Consider the following 13,879-nt stretch of genomic DNA (forward strand, 5'->3'; position numbering starts at 1 on the left):
GAATCTATGTTCTTGTGACTGGGCTCCATCTGAAATAGCTACTGCATGGATTTGAAATGTCCCCCACTTGAATGATGATGATTCAAAACAGACTTTTTGGTATCTACTTAGTTAACTTTTAATGAGATACAGGTGATGCACCATTTGATACAATTGTTGGAAGAATGATCATAATGACAGCAGGAGAGAGAAATATATATCGTTACATGGCTCCGAGAAGTGAAAAAGGGCACTTAGTTTCAGAGTTTTCAAAGTTTGTATCTGATAAATTGGTCTTTGGTTAAGGAAAAGTACATCTTAAAGAGTTGAGAGTTTGGGTTTCATTTTGAATAACCATTCCAAAGGCTGGATATTTATTTCAATACCATCTGAATTACTCAAACCTCTTGATTGTATTGGGTTCATCTGAATGGAGATCCTGTACAATCAGGCTCTCATGTGAGATTTCCAGTTTTTCTTGCTAAAGCGTCAGATGAATCAAAAGAACAAAACACACATGGTATTTGAATACTCTCATTCCAATCCTAGCTGGAAACTAGCCTGGGTGAAGCATCACTTAAAAATAACAAATTATTTGTGGAAAGGAACACTATCCTAAAATGTCAAAAAAGTTGGGATCCTGGATGATTTTGTGCTGTGTATAAAGGTTTGGTTCATTTATTTTATTGACACTCATTTGCTCATCATTACCCATGATACAGAATGACTGAGCCAAGATGTGTCACCAATCTAGTGTTTCTAAGGTTGTCCCAACCTTTATTTATTTATTTATTTAGAGAAAACTCTAAGGTGACTCAAGTTAGGTTATCCAAAAAATGAGCTCGAAAGGTGTAAGAGTGAAGTCTTTACTGCTTGTGTTCATTAGAGCCCCAAAGCAGCAATGCACTAGAGCATTTAATGTGAAATAAATGGCAGGACTCGTGGTTCAAGTTAAGCATGTAGTTAAATACTTTACTGGTCCGAGGCTAAAGAGCAGGCAAAGTTACAGTTTGGGTAGTTAATCTTATATGAACTTCCTTTTGTAAATTAATGTGGATATGGCATTCTTCACTTCCTGCCCAAAGCTGGGATGCAGTGTTTCTTTCCAACGATAACATATGCCACATTCCATCCCAATTATAGAAATTTACCTACTGCTGATGTGATAGAAAAGGAATATACATTAACGGTTTCCCTCTCCCATTTGTTTATCCTATTTTATAGTGGGGCTAAGTGTATGTGTGTGCATTATACATACCAATCACCCCTTTCTCAAAAGAGCCCTTGCACAGGGTCACACAGGAAATTTGTAGCAGTGATGGGATTAGAACTCAGATCTCTTGAGCCACAGCCCTGTGCCTTAATAAAAAGACCATTATCTCTTTTCAGAGGGGTTGGCTTATAATCAGTATTATGCCCTAAAGGTATCCATGTTTGTTTTGTTTTCAGCATTGTTTTCCTTCTTCTTTTTCCTTTCATTCTCAGGTAGTAGTGCTAGCTACTTTTCTCATGGATTATGTTCCAGTTAAAAGTGCTATTTGTTTTCATAGATATTCATAGAATATCAGGGTTGGAAGGGACCGCAGGAGGTCATCTAGTCCAACCCCTTGCTCAAAGCAGGACCAATCCCCAATTTTTGCCCTGGATCCCTAAATGGCCCCCTCAAGGATTGAACTCACAACTTCTTTAGGCCAAAGAGAGATCTTCCATTTTTCTACTCAACATGGCTTCAAAGTGCGACAGACTTGCTGTCTCTTTGCCATTTTGGGACCTGATTTTGCCAAACATGACCAATAAAGCCTTCCTTATATGAATAATCCCAAAGAAAGAACTATTTGCACAATGATTGAGCAGAATGGAGTCATTGAATTGGAATTCAGAGACATGACATTTACAGTCAAAGGACTGCTCTTTGAAAACAGTATCTTGAACCACAGTATCATTTTTTTAGTTAAAAAAAATACTATCAAAAATGATTGTGGGAAAGTAACATTTTCTTGCACAACAGCTCTGCTCTCTGTGTGTGCATTCAGTCAGCTTTGCCCACTTCAGTGAGTGACTTATGTTTTACTGCTTTTTATTAACAGAGCTAAAACAATGAACTGAACTCTATTTCTTCTTGCGCTTCAGCAGAAATATTTGCTAAATTTCTATCTGGTTTCACAGGTGTCACTGGGGACATTATTTGCAGACAAAAGGGATCTAGTCTAGCCTGAAAACGTTTCATGTATTTCCTGGTGATGATGAATAAGATGAAAAGAACCCAATTTGATCCAAAGCACAAACTGACTTGGCTTGGTTGATAGTTAGAAAACAACATTTTTTTACTTGTAAAATAGGTGGGTTTGATCTGGAGTGAGTTAATCAGCAAACATGGAATTCCAGAATGCCATTTGAAAGTGCACTCAGAACTCCATTTTGAATAACTTTTCAAGATGGCTTTTTGTTTTTTGGCTCATCATTGAAATCCCAAATTTACCAAAGGAAAGAGATTCTGCTTCTTTTAATGAAAGATAAAACAACAATATAAACATACACAAATTTACAGAGAAAGGATCAACTTTAATACATTTGGATTCAAAGGTGTTCTTTTTTAAATATGGTATAAAAATAAATGCAAGAAACATTAACAGAGAATATACAGACAACAGACAAAGACACAGGCTTTCTTTCTCAGTGTGAATATGTCAGTGAAATGGAACCTGCTGTGCTAATTTATTGTGCAATAAATGTGATGCCATATGTATATTTATTAGTATATGCATATTTTTTTACATTTCTTCCAGTTCGTGAACTGACTGTATTTTTTAATAAACTGTGTCTAGCAGAAGCTTTTTTTTTCACTGTACTTGAGCTTGCAGAAAATAAAATGACACAGATCCAGCTTGATATGAAGGAGGAAGTGAGCAGACATTTTTCAAAATGGAGGCATCGAAAGGTTAGATAGTCCCTCGGAGTCTGTAATGCCTTAGTATACACAAAAGAAAACAAGTCAGGTCCTTGCTCATGCAACATCTTGTTCTACTGTCCTCTGATTCAGGCAATCAGTGAGCTACAAAGTATGTATAATGATTTGAGTCTGCTTCCATGCTACAAGGATGATCCTTTTAGTAGGACTGCACTAGACTGGTTAACCTCTTTGAAGTGAGCGATTTCCCCTGAGGAAAAGATAAAAACAAAAAACAGAAAACAGAGGCATGATCACTGAAAACCTGTTCATCAGCAAACACCTAGCAATTTGACAGTGATGTGGCAACATTATGAGGGCACCAATGGGAGCTAATGTCAAAACTTAAATTTGGAAACCATTTTTGCTTTATACTTTGAAGACCTGCAGAAACCTGAATCCAAAACTGCCAACAGAGAGATTGTTTTGCATAATTATCCAGAAAATTATAAACTACACAGTACCATTTAAAATGATCTATTTGTGCTTAGCAGCAAGCCTATGGCTTAAAATAGCTTCAAGAAGGCTACTACAATAGAGCATGCCTCAGAATGCATCAAGATGAATGTTCTGAACTGCAGTGATTCCAGACCAAGAAGTTACATAATCCATCTGAAGGGTGGCTAAGTGCAGAAGGCAGATTATACATTAAATACAAGTAGGAAAACATCCTTCCTGTGAGCTAAACTAAAGTTGTTGCTTTTTTGCGGGGCGGGAGGGGAGGAATATTCCTACTGTTTACAAGCATTGTACAGGTACATAACAGGTGCCCACTTACACTGCTTTGAGGGCCCATGGATTCCAATTCATTACTTTGTTAAGAATTCCTGCTAATATAAAGGTATATTTTGGCATCTTAACTAACCCTGGTAATAAGGTGGAATGAATACCCCCAGGGACTGGATCTAGAGTGCAGAAGAAGAAAATCTATAATGCAGCATCACTAGTGACAGTCTGCTGCTACTCACGGAAAGAGCAAGCAGATTTTAGAGAGAATATGAGAAATGGGAAAAATGAAAACTTCAGACAAATTCTATATTTTTAACAGTAATTACAGGGCAAACAAACCTCTTTTTGTCCTGTCAGTGAAAAGCTATTTCTGTTATGTTTGCTGTTTTATTATTACTCAGCTGACTTACACAAATAGATCTGATGTTGATATCTATATTCACCATAAATTCAATTTTCCCCTTACAGGGATTCATAACTCAACTGTAAACACTTGCTGAAACATGATGCATCAGCATATCAACTGGAGTGGGTTTTCACAAAAATGAAATAAAATAACTCTTACATTTACAAGGACCAGAACTTTCAATAGATCTGGATGCAATTTTTTCCCCCTACAACCTATTTGTTTTTAACAGAACACATAAACTGCCATGCTGGATTAGGCCATCAATATGCTGCCTCTGACAGTAAGAATAGTTGGTACTTCAGAAGAAGGCAAGTCTGCTCCCAACTACTCTCTCCTATTTCTACCTTCAACCTCCTCACTCGCTCACCCATATCCCATTTTACAGTGCTTAAGCCATTTTATGCAATGCTTGCAATGCACATGTCCACTCTCACTGTTCCAGATTGCAGGTTACATAAATTGGTCAGCAACTAAACTAATCTAGGAAATTTCTGCTGATGAGCTACTTTAAAAAAACAAACAAACATTTTTATATCTGAATTACAAAATTATTTTGCACTCATACATTCAACATTTTCATATTTTTAATATTTTTGAGTGCTACAATTCATCTAAGATTGGGTTCCTAATATTTAAGCTTTAAACACATGATTAAGTTCTTTTCGGAATTGGGGCTGAAAGTTAAGTGGTCTCAAAAAAGTGACAAATCTGTCATTGCTCAATAATGAAATTAGTTTGTAATGAAATTTTAAGTCTCATGCTTATTTGTTTATAATTATAGTTCTCTTGGGTGAGTGATTATTCTGACTTTATTTGGGTGGGGTCTGTGTCTTTCTCCATGATAAGCCTTGAGAAAAAAGTAGGTTTTTTTTTTGCAATTTATAATCCATAACATTACATTGTTTTCACTATTTTTCTTTTTAAGGAGGCAAGGAATGTCATGTCAGTTGTATGATAATTAGATAGATAATTTAAGGAGAGATTTTCAAAGGAGTCTAAGAGAGTTCTGCACCCAACTCCCATTGAATTTCAGTAGCATTTGGGTAGCTAACTCCTTTAGGCTGATTTGAAAATTCCAGCGAAATACATAAGCATGTGCTTAACTTTGATTTTTATGAAATTATTCACATGTATAACGTTAAGTATGTATTTAAGTATATGGACTGTTGCATATGGACTTCGCAACTTTCTGAATACATATTCATTCAGAAGATCTTGAGATAATGAAATCCCTTCTGTGAAGTGTGTGGGCTTCACTAGGACATTAATTTGAACAACAGTGCACGCTCCTGAACAAGGATCCAAGAAAACTACACAGATCAGCAATTATCAGGACTGTGACAAAGCATTTGTTATGACATCAGACAACAGAAGATTCTTACTCAGTTTTTAGCTGCAAATACCATACTAGCACCAGGTTCTTGAAAGTTTTGAAGTTCGTGAAACATTCAGTGAACTAGGGCCCAGTTCTTATCCCTTTCCTCTCCAGTGGTTTTGGGGAGGTATTTATGATATCTTGTAAAAATGAGGCAATTTTGATTCAAAACCAGGCAGTTTTGATTAAATTACTTTGAATTTTGAGACATGCACAATCCAGTACATGCACTATTTTAAATTTGCTCCACAGTTGCAGTAAGTGGTTATGACCAGTTTTTAGTATTTACAAATTAGCTTTAAATTAAAACAGGACAGTTGAACATACTACAGCTTCACACAACAACAAAGGTGAGTGATGAACAAGACCCTTTATAGCATGAATTTCCTTCATCTTGCTCCTCCAGTATGTTTTCCAATCTTTTGGCCAATCTGGCTTTCAAATTTCCAAGCAATGGGGCTGCACTACTTCCCCAGGAAGACTATTCTATTGCTTAAAAATATGAAATGTGGCAATGGTAGCTGAACAATGTGCATGAAACTTCATGTGTCCCATTCTAGAAAATCATAAGAGATCTACTTTACAATTAAAATGTGGTTCTGGTCAGAAAAGAGACTATTTAAACATGGCAGCTTCTTATTCAACAGATCTGCTTCCTTTGTGCATTTGGAATCATATCTATGCACTTTAGTGTGAAAACAAGATTTAACTACATTCTATTTATATTAATATATGGAGTCTAAGCAGCTAAGAGAAAGTTGGATTGCATTCTGGCTCGGACATCAAACAATATTAATAAGTTCCAGTTTGCAGAATCTTTACCTCAAGGTCTAGAAAGCTGTACACCTCAAATCCATTCTAAAGTGTACTTCTACTCTGAAAGCTGACTATTTTAAAAAAGCATGGTAGGGTTTTATATTTATTGCCTCTCAAGGATTTCCAGATGTGCTCAATTTACAAAAAAGTTGTTTTTGTCTAGATTTCACCTCTCCTAAATCATCCAGTGAACAGACAGTCAAGTTGGGCTCTTTTTTCTTGTGCATCATCACATCACTGTAATAAAGGTTCCACAGGCCAAATTATGATCTAAGTGGCACCTGTGCTTCTCCATTAAAAGTGTGTGAGTACCACAGGTGTAACTGACTGGAATTTAGTAAACAATTCTGTAGATGAAGCACAAAAAAGAATAGAGCTCGCTTGCTCTCTCTCAGATATATTTACTCTTGGTGTGCTAACAGAAGTAAAAACAATAGAAAGTTGTTTGAGTCACAACAATCAGCGGATATGCTTCTGAATACTTACAGGCAACACAGCTGTTGAGTAACAAAGATGATATTGATACTTAGTTACTTTTCAGAGTAGTACTCTGAGGCCCATATCTGAACTTTTCCAAAAGTAAGAGGATGTTCTAATCCAGCAATTTTGTCTGCACAGGTGTAACAGAGAAGAATATTGCCCTGCAATTGGAATCTGGATAACAATTCTGTTATAATGGACATGCTAAATCAGAATCCAGCTCAAATGCTGTGTTCACTTTCGAAGGCTAACAGAATAGAGAGTAGAGGTATTGGCACAGTGAGCAGTATGACTCTGAATACACACAGGCAACAGATGTGTTGATTAAGGTGCTAATGTTTTATGTAAGGTTTCAGAGTAGCAGCCGTGTTAGTCTGTATCCACAAAAAGAAAAGGAGTATTTGGGGCACCTTTTATATAGTTACTTTTCAGAGTACAAATGTACTTTAAAGTATATAGAGTAAATTATACAACCAGCTAAGTAAGCAATTTTAGGAATTATTTAGGGCCAGAAAGAAACATATAAAATCTTATCCAATTAAACTCCATATTAGAACTGAAGACACATTGACTTATTTACATAGCACCACACTAATGTCTCAAATAATTCACAAACATGCCAGGAACAATTTCAATAAAATACGTACTAGTTTATACAAGCCAGCATTAAAACTCCATATGAGCTGGGACTGAAACACACAGAAGAGGAATGGTAGAGGGAAAGAAGAAGATACATGTTTAACCTTTAAAAAGGTTAATTCTCATCAGCCCAACAGTCCCTTTTTATGTTTTTTTTTCATTATTAGAGCAGATGCTTCTCAGTTGCATCAATATCTCTAGAGCTACTAGTAATAGAAACCCCAAGCGTCTAACTGTGTAACAGATGCACAATATGCACACTGGCGTGAACATAATGCCATCAAGAAATCTGACCATACCCTTTTCTCTCACAGTTATTCATCTGCTCATGTGTTGCACACATGTGGCATGCTGGCAATATGGCTGGTTTCAGCATGAGAAACTCCCAAGTGAAATCCTAGCTTTCTACAAATAAAGGCTTTATTTGTTCGGAGTAGGACATCTGGAGAGATCAAGGAGCGCAGACAGTAAGACTCAGAGAAATACTTTTGTAGGCTTTAGCCAGCCATTATTCCCCTTAATGTAACTTTCTAGACCAAAAATCCTTCCCCATCTTCTACAGTTGGCCGTGCCTGCATTCGCATGGGTATGCTCCTGCTTCAAGAAGTAGGAATAAGCAAGATTTATAGAGCTTGTACAAGTATTCTCACCACAACAATGGTACCAAGGAGCCCAATAGGCTTTGTGTGTGGTGGGGAGGGGATTCAGGGCAGGGTCAAAATTCTTCTTCCCTTCAACCTGTTGTAAGGATTTGCACTCCTATGGCTAGGGAGAAGGAAAATGTCTGATCATGGCCAAAGATGTGGCTCCATTCAGACCACCTCCAGAGGAAGTGACTAATTTACAGAATGAATAGAGGAGGAGCAAATGGGTCTTAGAGTGAGTGGCTTTCCTAGTTTTGCTATCTCCCCCCATTTTTCCACTGTCTCTCCCTCTCTGTGGTCCTCCTTTTATTCATTAACAGGTGGCTCTTTCCTTCAATGAAACTTCAGGCATTCCCTAGACTGAGACCTGGGAGAAAGGCTAACATGCTTAACAGTTGAAGTGTGGGATAGAAAATAAATAAGGCTTAGAGGGTAAAATTTTCAAAATCTGCCTACGTGACTTAGAAGCCGAAGGTCTCATGAGAGTCAATGGCTCCTAAGTCACTTGCGTACTTTTGAAAATTTTACCCAAGGTTTGTGTGTTAGTTTGAAATGGGACTGATTTGTGAATTGATTTTATTTTCTTCTGAGACTGCAGCAGTGACCAATGGGGTGGGAAAGAGGAGCAATCAAGTGTTATTGAAGCCTGGCACAACAGGAAGAGACAGAGGCAGTGGCTATATAAGGGGAAGCACCTTTGAAGTGCTAGGTTCTAGTCATTTGTATCTCAAAACTACCCTGACAAATATGGTCCTGTTACTCTGTTTGGGCCAAATCCTGGAGCCTTACTCAGGCAAAACTTTACTAGGAATGGAGTAAGATATTGCTCTTTGTTTATTTTGGTTAACTGTTGGCAGAGCTGGGCAGGAAATGCTATGCATGATTTTGAAAATATTTCCTGTCCCAAATCAGGAAGAAAGTTGAAATCTTGAAAATCTTGAACCAATTTAAAACAAAGGTTTGAGTCAATCAAAATGTTTCATTTCAATAACTGTGAAATGTTTTGATTAGATTTTGACCATATTTAATTTTAAAATGTTTTCATTTATGTATGTATATATTTATAATCTTTAGCTTACATTTTGAAACAAAAAGTAATTATGAATCAGAAAGCCAAAATTTGTGGTTTAGAAAATGTCTGAATGGAATTTGTTGACAATTTGGGGGTGTGGGGAGATGTCAAGAAATTCATAGAAACCAACACTTTCCCCTAAAAAGTTTCAGTTTTGGCGAATTGGCTAACTTGGTTTTCTAAAAAAAAATGTTTCATTGAAAGATTCCCGAACAGCTCTAGCTGTTGGTAAGAAACGAGTGCATTTTAATTTTCAAAACTGGCTTCTGTGAAGACTTACTCCATAAGTCTAACATAAAAACCTCACATAGTTCTGTACTGGATTCATAATCTCCAATGATTGAGGTTCCATTAAGTACCTTTCATTGTTGCATAGGAAATCTTACATGTTTGTGCACAAAGATCCCTTAAGAATGATAACATGAAGAATCAATTACCATTTTCACATCTATTGTCTAACATGATCCTAAAATGATTGGATGTAAAACCAACTCTAAGAACACACAAAGTCCATCACCCACAGATGGAAATAAGTGCGAAGGACAGTTTAAGCAATTTGAAAAGGAATACTTGTGGCACCTTAGAGACTAACAAATTTATTTGAGCATAAGCTTTCGTGAGCTACAGCTCACTTTATCGGATGCATTCAGTGGAAAATACAGTGGGAAGATTTATATACACACAGAGAACATGAAACAATAGGTTTTATCATACACACTGTAAGGAGAGTGATCACTTAAGATGAGCCATTACCAGCAGGAAGGCCGGGGGGGGGGAGAGGAGGAAAACCTTTTGTTGTGATAATCAAGGTGGGCCATTTCCAGCAGTTAACAAGAACGTCTAAGGAACAGTGGGGGGTGGGGTGGGGCGAGAAATAACATGGGGAAATAGTTTTACTGTGTGTAATGACCCATCCACTCCCAGTCTCTATTCAAGCCTAAGTTAATTGTATCCAGTTTGCAAATTAATTCCAATTCAGCAGTGTCTCATTGGAGTCTGTTTTTGAAGATTTTTTGTTGAAGGATAGCCACTCTCAGGTCTGTAATCGAGTGACCGGAGAGATTGAAGTGTTCTCCGACTGGTTTTTGAATGTTATAATTCTTGACGTCTGATTTGTGTCCATTTATTCTTTTACATAGAGACTGTCCAGTTTGACCAATGTACATGGCAGAGGGGCATTGTTGGCACATGATGGCATATATCACATTCGTAGATGTGCAAGTGAATGAGCCTCTGATAGTGTGGCTGATGTGATTAGGCCCTATGGTGGTGTCCCCTGAATAGATGTGTGGACAGAGTTGGCAACGGGCTTTGTTGCAAGGATAGGTTCCTGGGTTAGTGGTTCTGTTGTGTGCTGTGTGGTTGCTGGTGAGTGTTTGCTTCAGGTTCGGGGGCTGTCTGTAAGCAAGGACTGACCTGTCTCCCAAGATCTGTGAGAGTGATGGGTCGTCCTTCAGGATAGGTTGTAGATCCTTGATGATGCGTTGGAGAGGTTTTAGTTGGGGGCTGAAGGTGACGGCTAGTGGCGTTCTGTTATTTTCTTTGTTGGGCCTGTCCTGTAGTAGGTGACTTCTGGGTACTCTTCTGGCTCTGTCAATCTGTTTCTTCACTTCAGCAGGTGGGTATTGTAGTTGTAAGAATGCATGATAGAGATCTTGTAGGTGTTTGTCTCTGTCTGAGGGGTTGGAGCAAATGCGGTTATATCATAGAGCTTGGCTGTAGACAATGGATCGTGCGGTGTGATCTGGATGAAAGCTAGAGGCGTGTAGGTAGGAATAGCGGTGAGTAGGTTTCCGGTATAGGGTGGTGTTTATGTGACCATCGCTTATTAGCACCGTAGTGTCCAGGAAGTGGATCTCTTGTGTGGACTGGTCCAGGCTGAGGTTGATGGTGGGATGGAAATTGTTGAAATCATGGTGGAATTCCTCAAGGGCTTCTTTTCCATGGGTCCAGATGATGAAGATGTCATCAATGTAGCGCAAGTGGAGTAGGGGCGTTAGAGGACAAGAGCTGAGGAAGCGTTGTTCTAAGTCAGCCATAAAAATGTTGGCATACTATGGGGCCATGCGGATACCCATCACAGTGCCGCTGATTTGAAGGTATACATTGTCCCCAAATGTGAAACAGTTATGGGTGAGGACAAAGTCACAAAGTTCAGCCACCAGGTTAGCCATGACATTATCGGGGATACTGTTCCTGACGGCTTGTAGTCCACCTTTGTGTGGAATGTTGGTGTTCCCTTAACCCACCCAGCAATATTGTTAATCTATCCAACTATACTCTCAGCCCAGCAGAAGAATCTGTCCTATCTCGGGGCCTCTCCTTTTGCGCCTCCACCCCCATGAACATGATACAGTTCTGGGGTGATCAAGAATCCTATTTTCGATGTCTCTGACTCAAGGAATATTTTCAACACACCTGTGAGCAACATATTAACCCACAGACACCTTCCTACCAACACTCCAAAAAGAAGGATTCTGGGTTGATTCCTCCTGAAGGTCAAAACAACAGACTGGACTTCTACATAGAGTGCTTCCGCCGACGTGCACGGGCTGAAATTGTGGAAAAGCAGCATCACTTGCCCCATAACCTCAGCGGTGCAGAACACAATGCCATCCACAGCCTCAGAAACAACTCTGACATCATAATCAAAAAGGCTGACAAAGGAGGTGCTGTCGTCATCATGAATAGATCGGATTATGAAGAAGAGGCTACTAGGCACCTCTCCAACTATCAATTTTCTACAAGCCATTACCTTCTGATCCCACTGAGAGTTACCAAAAGAAACTACAGCATTTGCTCAAGAAACTCCCTGAAAAAGCACAAGAAAAAATCCGCACAGACACATCCCTGGAATCCCGACCTGGGGTATTCTATCTGCTACCCAGGATCCATAAACCTCGAAATCCTGGACGCCCCATCATCTCAGGCATTGGTATCCTAACAGCAGGATTTTCTGGCTATGTAGACTCCCTCCTCAGGCCCTATGATACCAGCACTCCCAGCTATCTTCGAGACACCATCGACTTCCTGAGGAAACTACAATCCATCAGTGATCTTCCTAAAAACACCATCCTAGCCACTATGGATGTAGAAGCCCTCTACACCAACATTCTACACAAAGATGGACTACAAGCTGTCAGGAACAGTATCCCCGATAATGTCACGGCTAACCTGGTGGCTGAACTTTGTGATTTTGTCCTCACCCATAACTATTTCACATGTTGGGACAATGTATACCTTCAAATCAGCGGCACTGCAATGGATACCCGCATGGCCCCACAGTATGCCAACAATTTTATGGCTGACTTAGAACAACGCTTCTTCAGCTCCTGTCCCCTAACGCCCCTACTCTACTTGCGCTACATTGATGACATCTTCATCATCTGGACCCATGGAAAAGAAGCCCTTGAGGAATTCCACCATGATTTCAACAATTTCCATCCCACCATCAACCTCAGCCTGGACCAGTCCACACAAGAGATCCACTTCCTGGACACTACGGTGCTAATAAGCGATGGTCACATAAACACCACCCTATACCGGAAACCTACTGACCGCTATTCCTACCTACATGCTTCTAGCTTTCATCCAGATCACACCACATTGTCTACAGCCAAGCTCTACGATATAACTGCATTTGCTCCAACCCCTCAGACAGAGACAAACACCTACAAGATCTCTATCATGCATTCTTACAACTACAATACCCACCTGCTGAAGTGAAGAAACAGATTGACAGAGCCAGAAGAGTACCCAGAAGTCACCTACTACAGGACAGGCCCAACAAAGAAAATAACAGAACGCCTCTAGCCATCACCTTCAGCCCCCAACTAAAACCTCTCCAACGCATCATCAAGGATCTACAACCTATCCTGAAGGACGACCCATCACTCTCACAGATCTTGGGAGACAGGCCAGTCCTTTCTTACAGACAGCCCCCCAACCTGAAACAAATACTCATCAGCAACCACACAGCACACAACAGAACCACTAACCCAGGAACCTATCCTTGCAACAAAGCCCGTTGCCAACTCTGTCAACATATCTATTCAGGGGACACCACCATAGGGCCTAATCACATCAGCCACACTATCAGAGGCTCTTTCACCTGCATATCTACGAATGTGATATATGCCATCATGTGCCAGCAATGCCCCTCTGCCATGTACATTGGTCAAACTGGACAGTCTCTATGTAAAAGAATAAATGGACACAAATCAGATGTGAAGAATTATAACATTCATAAACCAGTCAGAGAACACTTCAATCTCTCCGGTCACTCGATTACAGACCTGAGAGTGGCTATCCTTCAACAAAAAATCTTCAAAAACAGACTCCAACAAGAGACTGCTGAATTGGAATTAATTTGCAAACTGGATACAATTAACTTAGGCTTGAATAGAGACTGGGAGTGGATGGGTCATTACACACAGTAAAACTATTTCCCCATGTTACTTCTCGCCCCGTCCCACCCCACCCCCCACTGTTCCTTAGATGTTCTTGTTAACTGTTGGAAATGGCCCACCTTGATTATCACCACAAAAGGTTTTCTTCCTCCCCCCCCTTTCCTGCTGGTAAATAGCTCATCTTAAGTGATCACTCTCCTTACAGTGTTTATGATAAAACCCATTGTTTCATGTTCTCTGTGTGTGTATATAAATCTTCCCACTGTATTTTCCACTGAATGCATCTGATGAAGTGAGCTGTAGCTCACGAAAGCTTATGCTCAAATAAATTTGTTAATCTCTAAGGTGCCAGCAGTACTCCTTTTCTTTTTGCGAATACA

The 13,879-nt window shown here is 39.4% G+C and overlaps 1 protein-coding gene across 9 annotated transcripts in view; it reads right to left on the minus strand.

The window, feature by feature from the left end:
- Positions 1 to 2,467: 2,467 nt before the first annotated feature.
- The window catches only part of RGS7 (regulator of G protein signaling 7), a 442,164-nt gene continuing 430,752 nt past the window's right edge, over positions 2,468 to 13,879 (minus strand). For 3 of the 9 annotated variants that reach the window (XM_043511436.1, XM_043511437.1, XM_043511441.1), the window contains one exon: positions 2,468 to 2,946. In XM_043511436.1, the coding sequence (XP_043367371.1) occupies positions 2,695 to 2,946 (252 nt within the window). In that variant the 3' untranslated portion in view covers positions 2,468 to 2,694. Of the gene's footprint in view, positions 3,138 to 13,879 lie in introns of all 9 variants that reach the window. The other 6 variants (XM_038397461.2, XM_043511440.1, XM_043511438.1 and 3 more) reach the window with 3 other exon arrangements.

This window comes from Dermochelys coriacea, chromosome 3 (assembly GCF_009764565.3).
Source record: "Dermochelys coriacea isolate rDerCor1 chromosome 3, rDerCor1.pri.v4, whole genome shotgun sequence".
Classification (NCBI taxonomy): domain Eukaryota; kingdom Metazoa; phylum Chordata; order Testudines; family Dermochelyidae; genus Dermochelys; species Dermochelys coriacea.